This window comes from Odontesthes bonariensis, chromosome 8 (assembly GCF_027942865.1).
Source record: "Odontesthes bonariensis isolate fOdoBon6 chromosome 8, fOdoBon6.hap1, whole genome shotgun sequence".
NCBI lineage: Eukaryota > Metazoa > Chordata > Actinopteri > Atheriniformes > Atherinopsidae > Odontesthes > Odontesthes bonariensis.
In genome coordinates this window covers 11,909,815-11,932,544 of record NC_134513.1, presented here as the reverse complement: position 1 = coordinate 11,932,544, position 22,730 = coordinate 11,909,815, and the positions used below count along the sequence as shown (strand labels likewise).

General features: G+C 39.7%; 1 protein-coding gene across 6 annotated transcripts in view; it reads left to right on the top strand.

Annotated features, from left to right (window-relative positions):
- The first annotated feature begins 260 nt into the window (after positions 1 to 260).
- iqsec3a (IQ motif and Sec7 domain ArfGEF 3a) overlaps positions 261 to 22,730 on the top strand; it is a 102,682-nt gene continuing 80,212 nt past the window's right edge. For 5 of the 6 annotated variants that reach the window (XR_012770157.1, XR_012770158.1, XM_075471726.1 and 2 more), the window contains exons 1-2: positions 261 to 1,068; positions 19,343 to 19,423. Coding sequence is in view for 3 of the 6 variants with exons in the window: in XM_075471726.1 (XP_075327841.1) it covers positions 449 to 1,068; positions 19,343 to 19,423 (701 nt within the window). In the remaining 3 variants the exon portion in view is untranslated. Of the gene's footprint in view, positions 1,069 to 19,342; positions 19,424 to 22,730 lie in introns of those variants that run through there. The other variant, XM_075471731.1, reaches the window with a different exon arrangement.

Sequence of the window (22,730 nt, the reverse complement as noted above, 5' to 3'; positions counted from 1 at the left end):
GTATGTAAGGAGGTATGTTTAGTTCAAATCCTTAAATGAAAACGATTTTGTAAGCATGTATAAACTTTGAGGGAGTAATTTCTAGTATAAATTGTGGAAAGCAATGTTAAAAAAATAGCCTATGACATGCAAAATCTGCAAAAATGAATTACAATTCTGCTTTGTTATTTGCGCTGCGTGTTGACATCACTGTTTCACTACGGCCCCGCCTCCGCACTCCGCTGATGCTCATCCCCTCTTGCATCAGCACCATTTCTGGTATCCTCATTAAGCACACAGAGAGAGGAAGAGAGACTACCCACCTGACAAGAGCGTAGAGGCGTCAGACTGCCGCCACAGCATCCCGGATACACAAGTGTCCAGAGGCCCCATCAACGGATCAGAGCGCCAGAAACAGCTGAGGAGGAAGCCAAAATAAGCGGGTACACGGCCAAAGCAACACTTAGTGATGGAGAGCCTGCTGGATAATCCCATGAAAGCCGTTCTTTACCTGAAGGAGCTCACCACCATCGTCCAGAACCAGCAAAGCCTGATCCAGACGCAGCGCCAACGCATCGACGAACTCGAGCGGAAGGTGGAGGACCTGATCGGAGAGAACCGACAGTTGCGGGACCCCCATCTCTACGTTCAGCAGCCCGCTCAGCATCATCATCACCACCACCACCCGACTCGCGCCAGTCCCCAGGCGCCGGCCCACCTCCATCAGCACCCGGGGAGTAGCAGCAAAGCTGCGGCTCACCTCAGCCAGCAGCCGCAGCAGCAGCAGCAGCAGCCTCCACAGCCTCAGCCTCAGCCTCAGCAACAGCAGCAGCCGCAGCCGCAACAACAGCAGCAGCAGCAGATTACCGGTCTAGCGGCCCAGCCTCAGCAGCACCCGACTCCCCCTGTGCCGTCTTCCCACCACCCGCAACAGCTGCAGCTCGTTCCCACCTCGCCGCAGTCGCCCAAAGTGAGCAAAGTCGGCTCCGATTCCGTCGAGGAGGACAAGAGGAACGCCTGCTGCAAGTCCCTTGTTCCGCAGACTCCCACCACTCTCTGCCGCTCAGTGGGACTGGCGAGGAAAGCGGAGTAAGTAGCTCTCATGTTGTGTGTTTTCAAATAACAACTGCTATTTTACGATGCATTTACAGTGCAATGCAAAGCCTCATCAGATATAATAATAAGTATATAATAATAATATAAATAATAATCGTAATAATGACGATACTTAATCCAGATTACTCAATTCTCTATCTAAACTATCTTCAATTGAAATTAAAAACTGCATTGTGTCAAACAAGTTATGTTGTTCTAATCCACCTATTTATCATACCAAAGAAAAATATCATATGACCCAAATAAGGTGTATTCCTGCAGAGCTCTGCCAGTTTTTCCAGTCTAAATATAGACATTGTTTTGGGCCATACAATGTGATGTCCGCCAGGACCATCAGATAGACATGTGGTGTCACAGACGGTTATCAACGCAGTCGGGGTGTCAGCTGAAAATTTGGGACATGTTTGATGAAAGCAGTTACACTGTCAAACATAACTACAGAAATACATTCAAGAATGAATGATGTAGCTAATAAGCAGATCCTGAGTACCTCTGTGCTGGACTGATTTGACTTTGATTAACTTCACATCCCCCTGACAAGCTGAGGTTTAATTTGCTTATAGGTTATTCAAACTTCTCTATTTTCACATTGTTGCCCGGCAATCAACTGAATGCAAAATATATATTGATTTTTAGGAATCAGACTGCATCTTTAAATTTAATTCTGCACTGACTGTGAATGCAGGAGGCAAAGTTTCACCAGTTTTTGATTTGCTAAAGTTGTTCCTTTTGTAATTTTGCACATCTCATAGAAGTTACTCTGTTTTCTTGTGCCCTCTTTTCCTTTGTTTGCCCACTTTGAATCAGAAGGGTATTAGAAGGAAAATGCATCTGCTTCTGGGCTCATCTGAGACAGCAGTTTTGCGGGTGCCAGGAGTGTGAGCTGACATTGTAAACGTACGTCTTAAAACAAAACTCCTGAAGGCACTTTGAGGGACGATTGTACCGTGAATAACGGCTTATTCGCAAGATTTGAAATGTAGCCTGAGAAAAAGAAAAACATTCACTGCTTTTTATGAATCACCTGACAGCCACTTCAGAGTTACCAACAAACCTTTGAGTTTGAATGTGCTCTTCTGAAGGCATGTTGTTATCATTCCAATTTTAGCGCACCAAATTAATTTAGAATGATTAAATAATCAGCAACTACTATTTTCACTCGATCAATTTTGCACGCAAAACAATCTCTCTTTCCATCCGTTTATTATCCATACCCGCTTGATCCAACTCAGAGTTGTTGGGGGGCTGGAGTCTGTCCCAGCTGTCACTGAGCAAGAGGCAGGGTATACCCTGGATGGGTCGCCATCAGTGATTAAGTAACTGGTATTAACTGTTAGTATTCCTACAATGTCATCACATAAACCAGTGGTGTATAAGGCTTATTTAAAAGCTACATATACTTCTACAGTGGAAGGAGTCTGATGTTTGTTATAATCCATGCATTTATGCTTCTACTGCGTCGTTAAAAAGCAGATTATATCAAACATGATTTTCAACATTTTGACAGCGTGATCTAAATCATACTTGCATATGGTCCTCTGACACCACTACTTCCCCCTCTCTTTCTAACAGAACTGCAAGTGCAATTCAAATTTTTGATCCAGCTAACACCTGGATTAAAGATATGTGATCAGAGTAACAATGTAAAAACATCCAGTCCTTATACACAGTGTATTTGCTTGAGAACTGTGCATGGTGCTGGATGTTCTTTGCCTCCATCAAGGTCAAATGAACTGCCTCTGCTGGAGCCACAAACAGACAGACACAACGCAGTGCGCTGAGCCCCATCTGTTCCAGTCGGCTGCGTTTGCATTGTTTCTGTTAATCCAGATTGATTCATCATGCCATCAAGTCATAATTCCTAAAGAGTGTGGGTCAGGAATAGTGTACATTAGCATGCATACCAGGAGAAAAAAAAAGAAGATGAAAATATATCAGCTTTCAAATGGATTCTCTCAGCGGCTGACACTCACACAATTACAAACCCACACAACATGAACAGTACAAAACAAATCTCAGAGGGGGATTCAGAAGGTGCATTAAGATTTATTTACCAAACATGCAACCTCACAGTTCTGTAGGATGATGAACAAAGAGACAGGGAGATGAAGAGTGAGAAACAGCTTGGGAGCATACACTCTTTTTTTTTTTCTTCATCCCTAATGTAAAAGTAGTGATACATGAAAGGCAGAAGACATGAAGCAGCATTATAATTTCCACTTAAGAGCATTGATCCTGGCCTGAGAAGATGGTATGACGCCACAGAAGAGAAGTCATGCATTTTTATTAATGGGAGAGGGACTGAGACATGTTGCAAACTCAGTAATAAGGCATGGGTGAATACTTTAGTTATGTAATTCAGAAGAAAATGACTTAACATTGTTTTCTATCACTGGAGTAAGTGTTAGTGCAACAAGCATCTCACGGAAACCTGGGGTCATACATATATATTTTTCTCAACAGATTTTGGGTTAATATATACATGTGAGGCAAGAGCAGATATTTCAGAGGAATGTATTCATTGACAGCTGGGAAAAATGAACCAAAACTGAGGCAAGGAGGCACAGAGGTAAACAAACTATCCCTGAACATTTGGATGTAAAGGATTTCAAGCTTAGTCACCAATTTTCCCATGCCAACTATGTTTTTTTATTTGATTAAAATGAGGCAGAAAATCCATTTTCAAAGCTCTAAATGAAAAATTAAATGCTTGCTCACTTGCATCACACATTCCTCATCTCTGGCATTGGCCTAATCTGAAGAATGCAAATCAAGGCTGGCTTTCGCTTCAAACAGTGAGCACTGTTGAAAAGTTGTTTTCTGGTTTGAGCTAAAACTTCTCAGATGGATAGTCTGAAGTGTCGCAACAGCGTTACTCAGTCTGAGAAGGATTCTAAAAGGATCGCTGTGATCTGAAGGAAGCCTTCAGCAATCCTGTCTAGTCCTCCTTCTTCCCTCTCTATCTGTCAGCTGCACATCCCATTCTCTATGCTTTCATTTTTCTCACACTGATTTTCTCACAATTTGGACAACTTGTTCTTCACCTACAAGTTACACCTTTCCCCACCTACTTCATTCTCCTTCCCTAACAATCCTTCCTTGTGTCTTGTTGCCCCTTCTTTCAAAGTCACTTTGCCTCCGATTTCCCCATTCTACGCATTCCTTCTAATCACCATTCCATTCCCCACCTCCCTTTTCTCCTTTCCTGTAACCAGCAGCTGATGCTATATGAACCACCTCTGCAGTCTGAATCAGTATTCAGACCCATTCTCTAACCATCCTCTCCACCACTTAACCCATCTACCGACTGGACTGGAGCCCTCAGTCTTTTTCTTTTCTCTGTAAACGCTTTGGAGCTGCCAAGTATTAAAATGAGTGTGTGAAAGCTGCACCATGTGTTCCAGAGTGACAATAATTGTAGAAGAGATGGAGGCACGACACACAAACCCTGACATGGCACATGCCACCTGGCAGAGAACATGTTTTTCCACATTGGTGGCGAGTCTGCACCCACAATGTCCTCATTTTCCTCCTGCTGGCCTTGCACCAACTGGAAAACAGAATGTTTGCCATCTCTCCTGCCATTTCCTGCATGCAACTATTTCCTTTAGGGGTACAAGGTGAGTTGTTCAGAACAAGATGGAGTATTAAGCAAAAACATCCCCTAATAGATATGATCATTTGAAAAGAAAGTACACCCTCTTTCAACTGTAAGGTTTACCCATCAGGACAATGAAAATCATTTGGTCCTCACCGGGTCTTGTGTGCAATTTTACACTATCCTTATTTAATTGATAAAAACTAAGGAAAAATGCAGAAACAGTTTGTAAAAACTAAATCCTTACTACTTCAATAGGAATTACGAAGGCAAGTAGCAGCCTGGTGCTGCTAATTAAATGCACTTTATTAAGTGCTCATCGGTGAGTGTGAACAACTCTTCAAATGCAGACACAATGCCAAGAAGGAAAGACATCATCAATGATCTTTGAGAAACAATTAGTCTGCCATTCAACAATGAGCAAGATTATTCACAAGTGGAAAACAGTCTTTTTGATCTTCCCAGAAGTGAATGTCCCAGCAAGTTCACCCCGAGATCAGAGAAATGAATAGTGCTCTGAGAAATTAGGAAGAAAAAGGCAAAAACAATTGTGCAGACTCTACAGGCCTCAGTTAGCATGCTACATTTTAAAGTTTGTTATAGTACAGCAAGAAAAAGACTGAACAAGTATGGCTTGTTTGGAAGGGCTGTGAGTAGAAAGCCTCTTCTTTTAAAGAAGAACATGTAAGTTAATCCTGGTTAGGTTTGCCAAGTTCCACCTGAAGAGACCAAAAGACTTCTGGAACAATGTATTTTAAACAGACAAGACTGAAGTGCAGATGTTTGGCTACAATGCACAGCATTATAACATTTGGTGAAAAAAAAAACACCTGCATATCAGCACAAACGGTTAATATAAACTGTCAGGCACGGTGGTGGAGGGCTGATGATTTGGGATTGTTTTACAGCCACAAGATCGAGGCTCCAGATAAAGTGTGGCCCAAATTAATATGTGCAGGACAATGACTCCAAACACAGCAGCTAATCTAAAGAAAAGAACAAGTTGGAACAAGGTGTTCCAGTGGTCCAATGCAGACTTCAATCAAATTGAATTGCTGACCATCAAATACTTTATTAGAGCCATGCATAGATGAATGTCTGCAATCCTAAATGAACTGAAGCAAAGTTTTAAGGAAAAGTGGGAAAAAGAATTATCTGAAAGACTAAGCATTACACTGAAAACAATTACTTCAAGTTATTGTTGTTGAAGGGGGTTCTACAAGCCGCTGAATTGTGAGTATACTCTGTTTTTTAAACACTGCTTGTGCAATGTTTGTAAGTTTTTGTGAAATAAATATTTGTACAGTGTTTTTAAAAAAAAATGTTTTGTTGCTTGTCTGAGGTCCTAACTACCCAGTTCTAAGACCAGATGATTTTTTTATTGTGTCGAGATATCAAAAACCTTAGAACTGAAAGAGTGTATTTTCTGTTTCACATGACATACACTGTAACATACACTCTGTAGAGTAGCCATGCTTGACTGTCTACTGGTTGCTGCAGTGTTTCCTTGTTCTAATGCTCTCAGATCAATGAGGCTGGAACTTTGCCAGCACAGGTTCCACCATCACACACATTGCAGAGTCTTTGGTATGTTGTCTCACCAACAGTTAGTGTGGTTTGTTTTAACCAAAGCCACAAAAACCATGAAAATAGTTTCTTATCTTTGCTCTCATAAATTAACAAACAAGCCCCAAGGAGGGGATTAGGAGATTTGGCAGTTTTAAATCAATGGACCCTCATCCAACAGTCCTGTGCTCTAAACCTGTAAGGGATCATTCTTTTTGTAACAAAAGCTCTCTGGCTTCTGTTTGCAGTTTGAGTTCTAATGGAGATTTGTGTGGTTTCTTTAAGGAAAGACTTGATTATGATGACAGATAGAATGAAGAAATGCTCATTCCAGGTGTAATTCCCCTCTATCTCTCTTTATCACCGTTTAGCTTCTTAAAGTTGTGAACAGAACAATACATCTTGAACAGTTATTCCTGTATTCACAGGCTACAAAGGAGCTCACAAATTATTAAATACTGCTCCCGAAGGCAACAGGACTGGGTTTACAGATTGATTAAATAGAACTTAAAGCAGTATTGATTGATTTCTTTGGTGAATGTGGAGCAAAACATAAAATTTAAAACCAACATTTTCCAACCTTATTATATGGAATGTATATATCTATGCACCATAGTTACAGAGAAACGTCAACATTCATCTATAGTTTTGCACCAGGTGTATGCTTCTCCAATATTTCCTCCATCTTTGCTCTGTTTTGATTCAGCCCTTTCTGAGAAATAATTTACTCTACCACAGCTAAGTTGCTACCTCTGCATTGTGCTGGCTGGTATTAGGAAACAAGTTTAAATCAGATTTATTAGGTTCTTTTAGCTCAAAACTGCAGTAATGGTGCAACTGGAAATTAAGTTAACAAGAATGGTGAGTCAACTGAATTGTGAAGTTGCAGCTAAAAGAACTAAAGGTTTAAGCTGTTGAAAAAAAGCTGGAGTCAGGAGAAAATTCTGTTCATCAGTATATAATCCTATTGGCATTAAAATCCCATTTTGGGTATTCAAAGCTTTGAGAACATACAATAAAAGGACTAGATGCTTTTAAAACAGCTTACTGATCACTGTTCACAGGTGCTGGTAACATCAGATGAGAGCTTCTTGTTTTTAATCATGAGTCGTGAACAGAATATTTTCTGTTATATTTATGTTGATATTGAAAAAAGTGCATTTGAATGCACATTTTGGACATCAGTTACTATGGAACCAGTTGAACTGTGGAGCCTTCAGAGCATTATTGTGTAGTACATGCTGTAATAAGAGAAACCGATAGACCATGTAAATTAAAAATGAAACAGGGAGAAGATGTTAGAATGCCGTCTTTCAATGCTTAGAATGGTAGGCTACCTATAACAGCATATGTTTAAGTGGCAAACGCATTAATTGTGATGATGACGTATGTCACGGTAACAGTTTTGTGTCTCTGGAGCCTGTAGGAAATGTTGCCTTGCTGTTTTTCTGTATGTTTGTTTCCCCAACGAAGACAGTGGCAAGGATTCAGACAGAATTAGATGGTTTGATGATGGATTTAAGAAATTTAAATGGACTCCTGGAGGTGGACTCTCTTGCAAGCCTGTGCTCTTTACTCAGCTTTCCCTCCCTCTGAATGGGAATCACGTCTGCTCGGGTTATGACTGGGTGGCTACTGCTGGAATCCAAAATCATGAATATCACATTTGGTGCATAGTGCTTTGAAATTGCTTCATTTCTCTTAGGATGTAGCTGCTGGGTGATTCCTGACTCCTTGGTAGAACATTAGCTGCTTTCATGCACAAGTTGAGCGAGGCAAAAGACAGTCCCAGGTGTCTGTTATACAACCGTGTGTGCTCATGCGTGTGGATGTATTCAGGATTGTGTTTATTTTTGTGTTAAAAGGACACAGAAATTCCTGTCATTGTGAAATCCAAGGGATAATTCTGGGGTTTTATATGTGTGCGTGTGTATAGGGGGTAATCTAGAGAGTAATTTGCGTTAAGGTTTTGGCTGACTGTACACCTCTGTTTGTTAGTGGTATTGGTTTGAATAAATCACGTTGTAAATGCAGCGTCCCTGTGACTTAAAACACTACAACACTAGACAATTTCAGAATGCACAGCAAGAAAAACTGCCATTGAAATTAATGATATAATGCAGAGTGCAACTAAACTGGGCTACATTGCTCAGTATCACTGCAAAAAGTGTAATCTTTCAATGAACAGAGTGGACCGCTCTAAGGAGTGTAGGAAAACGGTTCAGTTCTGTGCCTGCAATGTTGAATTCCATATCAAAATCAAAGGTTACACAACTCTTCTCGATTTTATTGGCAGTTCTGTTTCAAGCATCTCTATAGCCTACACCCTGAATCCTGTGGAAAATCTGTCTCCTTTGAAGTATAAGTGTAAAAATACAGACCTTAGAAAGCATGGATATCTGTTTATCTGTTTGTGTGAAGCTTGACAGGCGGGAATTGTGACGACTCTGTTGCATAGTTCTGCTGTTGCTAGATTCATTTATTTATCTTTTTTAATTTTCTGAGTTTGTAGTGTAGCACGAGGGTGCACAGCCACAAAAACAGAATGACTGACAGCTCATATAATTGTACAGATAAAAAAAAAAAAAAAAAAAAAAGAAAACGAAAAAAAAAAAGGCAGGGATAGGATACTGCACGGAACATCCCAAGAAGCCCCATGAGGCTGAGGGGCCCAAATGCTGTCCTACTTTTCTCATGGCTAAACTGCAAACAGCTTCTTTCCAGCATTCTCTGCTGCTATGATTTCAAGTCAATCAAAATTAAATACACAGCAACTCAGCCCTGATTTTTTTCTCTAAACATACCGTTACCTTGGTAACAAGCCGACTCACAGAAAAACAGACGTGTCGTCTTTATCCTTGACAAATCCAGATGACTCACATGACATCATCTTTTATATGCAAACACTGCACACCCATTTACATTCCAGCATAGAATTTTTATGTTTCTGTTGTTATTCATGTTACACTATCTGCACACAGAGTCATTTCCTTCATAGTTGGTGAATTATTCTTGCATCTGATGGGTGCATTTAATTTCTTCTCCATGCAAATTAACAGCATGCCTAATGAGCAATCAGCAGAGTGTGTCATTTATATGTAATCTACATATTTGAGAGTTGTGATTGCAAATAGAAATGCCATCATTGTTGTCGTGTGGTGTCACTCAGTTTGATCGCATTTTGTAAACAGATAATGTCATGAAATAAACAAGGCTTTCCTCTGTATCACTTCAATTACAACTCAGCACATACTGTTGGACTTTCTTTTAGCAACAACTACTCTTCTAGTCTACTCTGGTAATATTCATAATGGCCTAATTCAGTCTGATAGAAAAAAAGTTTTTGTTTAGCTTTGGCAAAAATACAGTATCTGAATTTAGCTGACTACATTAACATAAGTTTGCCACTTGTTGTACTGCATAGTTTTTCATGGTGGAAACAAGAAAAAAGGGATGTGTAGATGCATTTAGAGTATCATTTGCACGTCTCTCGCATCTTAATTGCTCTGTGACACATCGAAACCTGCTGCTTTTATCTTTAAGCACAATATGTGGCAGTTATCAGCAGCTGCTAATATATGCAGTGAGTTGACCACCGACTGACACATTTAAATATCTTGAGAATTACACTTAACTTAAAAGTGTGCCATTCCTCTGTTTGCCCACCACCAATGGTGCTTGGAGCTTGAATTCCCGAGGGGCAAACTGTTGTGTTGCATGTCGCTTCTGAAATAAAGGTTCTTGGGAAGAGCGAACACTGTGCAGTTATATAGAAACGGCTATCCATCTGTCGCACAGATTTCACCCCCTGAGAGCTTAGCGCTAAAAATCCCTCAGCATACAATTGTAATTTGTTTTGCACCATGTGTACCAGTGTACATCTGTGTATGTGTGTGAGTTATTGTCCAAAGAGGGTTAGGCTCTTTGGAGACACCGTGGACTTGTGTTAGAACCCAACAGCTTGAGCAAAATTTCTGATTACGGTAAAAAAAAATTCTTCCTTTTTTGAAGAGAAAATGTGATTTTTTTACCTGTTTTTTCCTCTGGATATGAAACTATAATTTGCAATCTACACAGCAGTGATGGATATGATTGTATTTCCATCACTGCTGGCTTTATGTGCATTGGTTGTTGGGAGTAAGACTCCAACACAATCAAATGTAAAATGGGGCTAAGACTTACTTCATATTCACATTTGTCAAGTTTGACAATGTAAACTTTAAATTATTTTTTGACATCATATTAACACTTCTGCATCAGAGCCCCTTAAAGCTATGGTAGGTAATCCTAGAGAGCTAGCAAGAGAGCTAGCAAGATTCGAAAGTGTCCCCTCCTCTAAGCTCCACCCCCCCCTCCCCATTCCGTCAGTGCGTCATCCAAAGCCGGTAGAACCGCATGCGCACACGGAGCAGGGAGCCGACAGAGGGGGGCGTAGGCAGAAAGCAGAGGCATCTGATTGGTTTTTGTAGGCGCTCCAATCCGAGATCAGCGTCGCTGATCTCGGATTGGTCAGCTTTTTCTCAGTCCTGCAGCTGCCACAGAGGTCTGATTATTTTCGTCCCTTTTTCTAAATACATCTTGTATAGATTTCTCTCAGGACAGACGGACCATTTCACCCAGTATTACAAAATGTGTTTCTGAACAGGATTACCAACCATGCCTTTAACTGTGATTGTACCATGTGATAGTGGTCTGAGGTGTTTTTAAAATGGAAAAGCCTAAAACTGTCACGCCCAGAGACTCTTGTTTTTAGTTTTCATGTTTAGGTTATGCTTTTGTTTTCAGTCCATCTTTAGTTTTTGTCATGCCTTAGTTTCCCTGCACTCTGTTTATTAGTTCACTCACTTCACCTGTGTTTTTTCCCTCAGCTGCACTCACTCCCCAATCACTCTCACTCCCTATTTAGTTTCCTGCCTCCCCTTTCAGTTTTGCTGGATCTTTGTTGCTGTTGTTGCTAGATGTCATGCCACGTTTCCACGACTAAGCTAAGTGTTTTTCATGTTTCATGTCAAGACTTTTGTTTTCGTTAGTCACAGTTATATTCATGGTTTGGTCTCAGTCTCATTTTTTATATCCGGCTCAGCCGCGCTTTGTTTTGACTTCTTTTGTTTTGTGAATTAATAAATCTACCTTTTTTTTTGGAAGTCCGCATCCGTGTCCACCCTTCCACACCCAAACCTGACAAAAACGTGATCAGTTTGACAAGTTATATGGGGGATTCAGACATGTCCCTCCATCAGCTGTCTGTCATTCACACTCAGTAACATCTTCAGAGCTACAGTAGGTGCTAAGCTTTATATTCAACAACAAACTCTGTTGGTCTTTTATGGATGCTGTAAACAAAGCAGTTTTCTCTTCATATTACAATAAATACAACTTAAGTGAATAGAGATTATAAACGAGAAATCTCTTGTGCTTTCATTAGTAGATCAGTATACTGATACTGCCAATGGTTAAAGTTGCCATTGCCAGTAAACCCAAAGGTGACCTGACACACTTTTAGGATGTGCTTCTTCTATGCGTTTTCCTCACATTATCTGGTCATAGAAAGATCTACATGGATGAGAAAAACAAACAAAACTGAGAATTAAAAAAATAGACCAAAAATGGTAATTTAAAAAAGACATGTTTCTTTTTATGAATTTAATCTTTTATTTTGTAAAAGTACATGTTGCTTTTCCTGTGCTAATTATGTAATGTACAGGATGTGTACAGTCTTGTGTTAGCCATTGCTCTCTGTCCCGCATGACCTTCATGTCCGCTGTGGTCTTGTATACTCCCACAAACTGAACGCACACGCTCTTACCTAAGGAAATGTCAGGTACGGTTAACTTTCAGCCCTAAGTATTATACAAAGCCATCTACCTAAGGCTGCAAGCCTCTGGAGAGCTGATCTGAGCAGGCACTGCATGTCCAAGCGGCTTTCCTGAGCTCCTCTGCAGATAATACAGTCTCTCTACTGAGTCTGAACCATTATTCATTGTACTATGCAACAGAAAAAGAAAAACGACACTCATTCGCCCAGATAATCTTTTATTTGCATTATTCACACCTGTGGGCAGAGATTTGTTAATCCGTTTGATTTGTCTTCATTTTCACACAAATCAGTTTTAGATTAATTGTTTGTGCGTGCTTGCATGCAATCTGCTGCTCAGAGCAGACTTTCTTATCACGCTTTAAAGGCTCATAGATTTTCAAATTATTCTTGAGCAAACAGATACAAACATCTAACCAGCCCAAGTCAGTTCGCTGAATTTTAGGGGCCTGTGCTCCTTGTAATATCATATACACAGATGGAAATGAACATGAAAGAACATCTCCTTCAACCACCTGATATCAGGATTACAACACAGGGTATGCTGTATGCCATATATGGGAGGAGCCAAAAGTTCTGGAAATGATGTCACTGGAGGTTTGAATGAAAACAAAAATTATCCTGAAACAAGCAAATTAGATATTCAGGGCATTAAGACTGAGTGAGTCACATGTGTGGGAACTGGGAGTATCATCAGTGTATTTGAGCAATATGGTCTCTTTTGTCATGTCTTGCCTACAATTTTGCATACATGCCTCATATCTGTTTTTTTGTATTTGCTATGACCAAAAAGAAATGTTTCCTTCATGTCCAGAAAACCCACAACAAAAGCAATATGTGAAGTATTCCAGGATACTAGAATATCTAAATGAAAATGATTTACTTTAGCGCAAAACATTTGGCCAATGTTGTTTATTTGGTTGATGGCATTTTCCTCATCAGCACTTGACTCAGGATGATTTGTGACATTTTGATGGTTTGAGCATTAACGTGAGGCATGCAAAAATACAAAAACATCTGACACACTGCCAAGTCTTCAGCAGATGGCTCTGCAGTAACACAGTGTAGCTTGATGTTCAAAATGAGCAGTTTAAGCTGCTCGATGGTATGGGCACCAGCTGGAGGTTAGTTGGAAATGATGGGAAAAAACTGCTGTTTTTATGAGAGAATGGGTGACTCATTTTTGTTTCAGTCTATTGGTGGTGATGTAGACTTGCATAATGGGGTAAATCTTTTTCACCTTTCTGTGCAAGATGACATTAATACACAATGCCTTTAATGCAAAAGCTCTCATTGACAGAGTAAGTAAATTGCCAAACCAGTTGTGTTGACATCTTTTGCTGTTCCTCCTTATATTAGTCGACCATTGGACACGACTGGAGCATTGGTGAATATCCGTCTCACATGTATCCAAGGATTTGCGACAGTGTCATGGCAGTTTGTAACAGAACTGCACCAGAGTCAGGACCAAAGCCTTCATGCTCAAGGCTGACCAAGATGGATCCCAAAAAAGACTGAAAAAATGTGTTCATGTTTCTTGTTTTCATCTGCTTTTTGGAGCTTGAGCAGCTGAGCTTTTACTTGTGACTAAAGTCAGACTCTGCGAATAATTGCTGATCCTTTCCCACTAGACAAAAGCCAGATGTTAGTGTCTGTTTTTGTGTTCATTGTAAAAGAAGCTCAAGCAACCCTCCTGACAAGCAACAACATGTTAGAGACAAGGAATGCATGCATGTCCAATTGTTCAAAAAAATTTGGCTGAGAAATTATATAATTCATTTCTCACACAACCTTGTCAAGTTGAAATAAATCCAACTCAACACAAGTCGTGAACCCTCCTCAGCTAACAGAGCTCTTTCCAACAAAATGAACAACACAAAGTGGTTCAGCCCTGCTCCTTCCCCAGATTTCTCATTCTCTACAGGTTTTGCTTCGATCAAAAGAATTTTCTTTTAAGATTTATGGAGGGGGGACGAACAGTTGGGAGTTGAGTTGAAAAGAGAGCCTTGAGAAAATATCTTTGATTTTTGGGGGTATTACCTAAGAACCTGCCATCTTCTGTTCATATTTCAGATTATGCATCATTTTTCTTGTACAGGTCTCATATAGCTGCTAAAGACAGTGACCAGTTGACAAAATATTGTTGATATTTACCTGGTATATTTCTATCAAACAAAGCAGGTCCAGTTCTCTTACAAACATGTTTGCCCCCAATTTCCATTTTTTATGATAGTGACTTGCCATGTTCTAACTGACACAATGCAGCATAAATGCAGTGAGTGAAGTCACTTCAAATGCACTGACAGATGCCAGAGTGGAAGCAAGTGGACCACAGTGAGACAGAGCATGTGTAAAGCTGAAATGTTGCATCTTTTCTGACTATAGCACAGCTGGGAGGTGTTTTGTAAAGGACAAAATGTTTATGCCTCCTCCTTTGTTGGCTTTCCCCTGGGAAAATTGGTCTTGCTCCCTGGTCCATCTCCAGCTCTCTCAGTTTCGCTTACAGAAGGAAAGCTAAGCCGCTTGGGACAGCCCAGGAGTCCGTGTTGATGTAAAGCTTTCAGGGAGGCTTATATCTTTCCCTTTTTTAATTCACTTTGTGTATGTGCAAAGGACTTGATACGACAGGCTTTTAGGACAGAAAATATGTGGTTCTAGTGAGACTGTAACATTGCTCTGAACAGATTCCGTTTACGGATATTTCTAGCTAATGATCCACAATCATGTTAAATACATCATCCTTACTTCACACAGTTGTGTGTGCCTGTGCTGAAATTTTCTCCCACCCATTTTCAGTCTGTAAAATATAGTTACAAGCTAACAGAAGTAGGAGTGCATCGACAAACACATTAGATGTTAAAGCAAAATACAACAAAAAGCATTGTGTGCAAATTATGCTCTTCCATTACACAGACCCAGAATATGGAAGGGCTTATAAAAGTTTATAGATTTTTTTTTATAGCTTGTATCAGAGAGCTTGGGCCATGAGGAGAACTGAGTCAGTGGTGTGGAAGATCAAAAAGCAGGTCATGCAAGTTCAGTTTTATCTCTAGCACCGGCACTGACAAAGCAGTGAACACTGTTTGAGGACAGTGTGTGTGTGTGTGTGAAACTCAAGGGAAGGATTTTGTAGTCCCTGATAATTTCTAATTCAAATGCAAGTAGAAATAATGTTGATATTTTGGGTAAAATATGTTCACATAAGCCTGAACACAGGAATGAGTAGACTGGAGTCTCAGAGAAAGAGTGAGGAACAAAAAGGGATTAGATGGGAAATTACAGCTCTTAGTCTTCTAATATATCGGTACAACTTGTCTCTTGCATTAACAGATTCATGACACACGAAAGCTGACTCCTCTACTGTTTTTTTTTCAGTGGCTCATTCGTTCCTCTAAAGGTCTGCGGATAAACTCGCCAGGTCATAAACCAAAATGGTTACAAATAGCTCGCAAGCTGTTTTTGAGTAAAGATTGAAGTGATTGTAAAACTGAGTGGAGCGATGGCAGATGTCGGAGAGAGACAACTGTTAGAAATCAGAGGTCAAATCAAAAAGAAATATTTGAGATGGATAAAAGGGCTTTTAAAGATAAAAAGAGTTCACTCTCTTTATAACACATCTCTCCACTGTGTGTGAGGTGTTTCTCCAAATCAAGAGAAGTGACTCATGTCCTCAAGGTATTGACACAGTTTGACACAGGGTGAATAAATGCCATCAAGGACTGTGTCTGTGCACCGCCTACTTGTATGTCATCACTGCTGGTCACTAAGCCCTCTGTTCAATGCACCACCTCGCAAGTAATGCCTTCTGATAAAATGCTGTGGCAGGTTTGATATTACATTCTCCTATATATGAATTTATATACACAAAGAGTTAGAACGTTTTACATAACAGTGAAATAAACGTTTTTGAAAAAAAAATGTGCAACATTGGTGTGATTCAGCCCAAATTTAGGATTTCTTTAGAAGTAATCAACAATTTAAAAGGAAATATAGTTGTATAGTGGTGACCTGTAAGCATTTTGCTGAGTAGATTTTGCTTGACTTCCTGGCAAGACTTGATAATAGGCATATGTGAGAGTTATATCAGTGTTTTTTTTTTACCTAACTCCTGGTGATAATCCAAAAATCGCATTAATACTGATGAGGAGCAATGTTACCCAAGACACTGATTGTATAATGATACAACCGTGTTCACAAATGAAGTAGAGATGTGGTGTAAAAGAGAAACAAAAGATGATGGAAATGATTTGCCATTTATACCCTACATTTCAGTAAAAAAGTGTACATCAAAAATTGATCAAAACAACACATCAACAAATTATATGATATAAAGAAGTTGCAACAGGGACAACAAATGACTGTAAATCAAGTTTTTTGTCATTAACAACAGGAATTAATTTGCTGTCATACCCTCCCTGTTAATCTCTGCTATTGTTGCTTTAAAATACTTAGCAAACTCCCTCTCAGGGTATTCTTTGCTTCAATTTTACAGCGTGAAAGCAACACAGCAAGGTACTATGCAATTTGTGCTTTTGTTGGTGAGACACTTGGGATCAACTTTGATAGTCTAAAAAATTAAAAAAGTCCATTTTCAAGGATGCTCTTCACCGTGAGATAAACTATTGCACTTCAAAACCAAGAGCAAGGTGGATAGAAGGAGGACATTTAAGAGCTCCTGAACTGAGTGGGCGGCCATCAAGTCTCCTTATTGTCCCGCCTCTATCCTGGTCCAAGGATAGAACAGCTCAGCTGGCCACCTTTTCTGACAGCAAGAGTAATAGAACAAATTCCTCTTTAGCACAACACACTCTGCTTGCAGGGCAATGCACAGGGAGATGGGGTGAATGATGGAAAATCAGTGTAAAAGGAACAGAGAAAGAGGAGATGAGTGATGGTTGGGAACGGAGTGATACTTATGTAAGAGATGGGTAAACTAAGGAAGAAAGGAAAGCTCTCTACCATACGCATGAAGATTTTATACTCATGCTCTTTCCATTTCAGCACCACCATCACCTGTTAGAGCTTGCAAGTCAAATAACAGTGTCTTTGAAGTAAAAAAAAAAAAATATTTTGAAGCATTAGTAGTAGATTTGTTGCAGCTACTCTATATATTTTTCATCATATCTCCTTATATCTCAATGCATTTCAGATGAGATGATTATGCAGTCAAATGAGAATGAGAAGCATGTGGAAGAAACTTTCCACATGTGAACAGTATGTTACTCAGTCCACGGTGCTGGTACAATAATATCCAATCTACAATATGTGTTCCCTTCAAGGGGTTTAAATATGCATTCTTGTGTCTTTTTCTGACTTTCTCTATGGTGACAGAGCACTAAAAGTCACACCATCTCTCTTCATGTATATATATTTATATATAAACATATACACTTTTTGCCAATATATTAAATTAACTGAACGAAGGGAAACATACACCAATATCAAAGCAGTACACATTAGATGTGACCCTTTGCTTCATCAGCTTCATCGATTCGTTTTCTCCCAAAATTCTACTTGTTTAAATTCTGTCACCCAAAGAGTTCCATAAATGCATGAGACTACAAAGATATTTCAATATTAAAACTAAACTACAGAGATTACTTTTGAATAAACCAAGCTTTTAACACATCCATTGGCTGGACTGGACCCCCTATAAGAAACTCAGTAGTACTGCTGTTATTGTTCATCTGAGTTTACTCATTCGAGCGTTTAATTCCAGGTTGTGTGGATCTGCCTGATTAAACTGTTCCATGAATGGTGCATATTTATGAAATCATTAGCATAATCAACACGCTTTCAAATGCCACATAAGCCCAGATTTATGTGGCAATTTGAAGTTTACAGATTTGTTTGTACAATGTGAAAAGACAAAAAATTTCACACAGCAAAGCCCCGCGTCTTAAACAGAGCAAGTTAGGCGTGGTGTCAAAGATGGAAACCTATGGAAAGTGTTGATGGTGCAAAAATGGATGTTAACAAAAATTGAAAAAAAGGTTGAACATTTTTTCTTAAGATTAGACACTATGATTTTATAGATGAGAGGTTTGTAAGGAAGAATCAGATGATGACTTGAAATTGTTATTAATTATTCACACACAGTTAAGAGGGACATGACAATGTACGTTGAACATATTCATAATATATAATAAATTGTATTATATTGATAATATATAGTATATATCCCGAACTACGGATGGAACCAACAATGCCCATCAAATCCTTTGTGTTTAGTGAACACTGATAACTGGGGTACATTTACCAGTTATTAGTAACTCAGTAACAATGAGTCATCAGATTCAGAAGTAGACACAAGCAGCTTCTGATTCGTGGCATGTGACCATCATGTGTGCTGTCTGTAACTGTGACCATAGCATATTTTATTAGCTGTAGCCAGCTTGTTTGCTAATTATACTGATTAATGCTTCATTTGTTGGTTAATGTTTCTTGGTGCCTCATAAAGTAAAATAAGAACCCTGTAAAATTATCTTTCTGAAAGGGCAGTGTGTCACAGTGGGGTGTAATAGAGTGTGAAAATGGTGAAGAGAACAGTAAAGTTTATTCAGGAAACAAAAGGGACTGCTGTGGCAGCATGCCCTAAAACAAAATGCTCAACTTAAAGAGGAGTGAGGTACAAAAACAGACTCGGCATAGAGGAAAACTAACGACCAGACAATAAAAGCCAACAAAGCCCAGGATCTGACACTGAACAAAGGAAACCTAGTTGCATAAATGCTGACGGAAGTGATGACTAATACACTGCAGGTGTGTAGCAGTCAGTAACTCAAGCTTGATGTGGAACAAAAGCAGGACGGAAAAAATCCACAGAAAACACAAGGGCAGAAAATAAAAAACAAAAAAATAAAATGGGAACTAAGGTTAAAACCGGAGCGATGAAATACAAAGATCAAAAACTACAACAGACAAATAAAGCAAAACCCATAGACCATGACAAAGCACAGCTAACAGCCTGTGCTCAGAGAAAGTATCCAACTTTGTGTCGATATGTTTTAAAACTGTCTATGAAGAAATTAAACTAGAGCTCCATGCGTGGGACTTCAACATATAAAAGATATCCAATGCTTTGCAAGCCCTGTAGTCTCTTGTTAAGGTTGCTCAGCCATGATTAGACAATATATGTGAGGTGTGGGAGTTTAGTGGACAGTTACTTCACGAAACAGACTCAAACATTTGTCAAATATACGTCCGTGAAGTGCATTATAACAGCCTTGTGATTCTTTTTTTCTATTTTTTCATCCCTCTTTACACAGTAACCAAACAGTGCTCCACCAGTTCTGCTGCCCGGCCCCAGAGGCCCCCGAGGGGGAGACCTCTACCGCCTGTGTCCCCAGGTAAGATGACTGCCTCCCAGTAACATCAGATGAAATATCTCCCTTTTGACTTAATTCTTTACTTTAAACAATGAATTTTTATTTTGTAAGTGCCAGCTGTAGCCACTTGTCACATGCATCTTGTTATTAGCTGCGCTGCAATAGCTACTCCTAGTCAACACAGCTACCTCAGCAGTGGTGTCTAAGTTTGAAGTGGTTGTAAAAGCTTCAGGGTCTTCCAAAGTCACACAGAAGGAGTCACACAGCACAATTTAGAATTTCTCACAGCAGCTTAGGTTTTGAGTCTGGTCGAGGCTTTGATATAAATACACTTGAACAGAGTAATATTATCTAAATAAAATAACTTCATTCCAATTGCTGCACTGTGGTCAAGCGCTGAGACACCGGGGAAAACATTATACTGAGTTTAGCAAATGAAGAAGGATCATTATGCCATTATCTTTTTGCTTAAGAGTTACACATGCTAGGGATAAAACTGATGGAGCCCGTTAGTACTGTTTCAAGTCAGTTATAAAGCTCTGATGTTTGCACCTAGCTTCCTGAGGACTATAAAAAAAAAATAGAACAACTAATAATTAGCTGCTATAATGAGTGTATGTCTGCATAATTACTAGCTATGGGCGATTTTGAGGGAGTAAAATAATTAATATTTAGTAACCCCCTAGCCCTAAACATAGACAGAAAAATAAATAATAATGACTGACAGGCTATTATGTTCCTCCTTTCAGGCAGAATTGAAAGCTTGTTTGCATCCTGCTTTTATTTACACAAGTGCTCTCTACCACCAGAGTTTCACTGAAAATTATAGCATTCATCCAGCCAAGGCGCATCAATAGCAATTAAGCCGTTCAGCCAAAAATGGTTTGTTTGTTGTGGGCTTCATAGGATTGCTTTGTGTGAGCTTGGCAGAGAACAGCAGATAAGCAAACGGCTATTGATAGGAAATCATAGCCCCCACAGAGTCGGACACAATAAATGGCAGGAAACTGCAGACCAACAACCACTGACACAGTTGCACTTTAAACACCTCTGATGTAAAATCAGCCACTGAGGTAGGCTGAAGGAGATTCAGAGAAAGGCTGAATAGAAAAAAAGGTTCACAAAGTCTTTTACCAGACAAAACTCATAACCCACGTCTCCCTCAATATCTGTTGTCACAAAATTCAATTAATTAATGTATAGAGATTCTATAGGAGGTGGTTAATAATGACACAGGAATGACTCTCAGAATATTAGAGAGGATGGGGAAAATGGCAAAGTAGAACACATACACCAAAAAAAAAAAAATCAGAGTTCAGCAACTTGAACTTTGCTTGATAGAAAGTGTCCGGGGCTGTTGTGTTTTGTGATTAATTTGTGCTTTGGAACCCTTGACAGAGGGTACAAACAAAGTACCAAGCAGAAAGTCCCTGCTAACTTGTCAACCCCTCGAACTCTTCAAAACTCCCCCTGCAAACCTCTGAAGCAAACCACTTCAAAGCAGGACCCCCTGGGGCCGACACAGAAAGCAGCTTGTGTTTTTTTTGTCCCTCCTTTTTGTTCTTGTTGCGTCGTATCTCTCTTAGAAAGCTGTATTCTGTTGTGATTAATTTCTGTATTTCCGCATTGTTGTCAGTGATTTGTTGATCATCCTCTCACGTGGCATCCCTACATCTCAGCAACATAACTCCACACAGCACCCGCACCTCATTGCAACCATCATCACTCATGCTCACTTCATTTGGGCTTGTCTCCACAATGTGGTCACATTGAGTTCAAAATGTGCAAATATTACCATGTGAGTAAAGTTCATTTATGTATGTAAAACTACCATAATGCTTCTATGTACACTGTAGGGTCTATCCCATGTTGGAAACTAGTGAGCCTTCTTGTTGACACATGTAATGCATCTGTGTTCATGTGAAAAAAAAAAAAGTTCTTATGTTGCATGCTTTGGCTTGGCAATGATCAGAACATACTGTAGCTCCCTGTCTTTGTATGTGTGCGTGTGTGCGCGCGTGTGTGTGCCAGTGTGTCACTGGGTACACGTGGCATATAAGATAATTTACATACTCCAAAAAAACAACACTTTGCAGGAGATCAGTTGGGATGAGTGTGATGCAGTATCTTTTCTGAACCAAGGGGTTTTTATTGACCTTTTTTCTAACCTAAATTACAACATAAACTGTTATTTTCACAATTAGGACCAGGTTTCTAGTACTCCAGCAATATAAAATTCATATTTATGAAAATTCTGAGCATAAAAATAGCAAAAATTTCTTTCGATATTGACATCCTTTTGTAGATGTAAAGTGATGTATAATGTTGCCACGTGGTGTAATATCGGTTAATTCTGGACTGAAGTAAGAGTCTGAGAAGAAGGGTTGCAAAGGCTGCAAAATTGAATTAAAAAATTGTACGAGATTGATGCTGATATGCGCAACTGAATGGTCGAGCACTATGCAAGGCCTCATTATCTTAAAAAAGACAGACCACCCCCCAGCGTAGAACAATGCCTTATTTCACTCACTGGATCTGTGCAATCATTGATATTTCATTTGCACTGCTTCTTTTAACAGAGTAATTCAAGTCTCTGCGTCAGAGAGGTCGGCTCAGAAAAGGGTACCGGCGTGAGCTTATACAAGAACAAGAACTCAGTGCACTCAGTGAAGATTTGCTTCCTCTTGGTTTGCATCTGTCAAAACCTGAAAAATTTCAGCAGATTTGTTGGGAAGCCGGTAACAAGCTGGCATCCTATGGTGTATGTGGAACCATTTAAATGTGGAGAAAGTTGTGAGCTGAAAAGAGAGGAGCGAGGATTTTTACTGTCACATATAATAAGGGTCCTGAGGATGCTGGAAACTCATCATGGTCACTCATGCCAGGCCTTAAAGAGGCACCAAAGGGTTTAGAGACTGTCGGGGATTCGTATGCTGGGTCACAAAGTCACATCTGTAATCACAGATGGAGCAGCCTGATTGTGCAGGATGTTGCCATCCTTTCAATTAATAGAGTGAGCCATCTCGTGCTGCAGTAAGCTACAATTGCACTCAGGAATTCTGTTGTTACCGTTATAGCTCCATAGGGGACCTTAGGTTTAACTTTTTGCCACGCTGCAAAACTGAGAAGTGCTGTAGTCAACACACCGAGCCACAGAAACCCAATAAACTAAGGGGGAATGTTATACATTGAAATGCAGAAAAAGGCTCTGTAGAAGAGTTATAAATGTCTCAGGAGGATACCTAGTGATAGGAGAGAGAAAAAATGATTGCCTTTTAAATAGCCACAGTGTGTTTTTCCATTTATACAAAACAAAGCCTCTCCATAG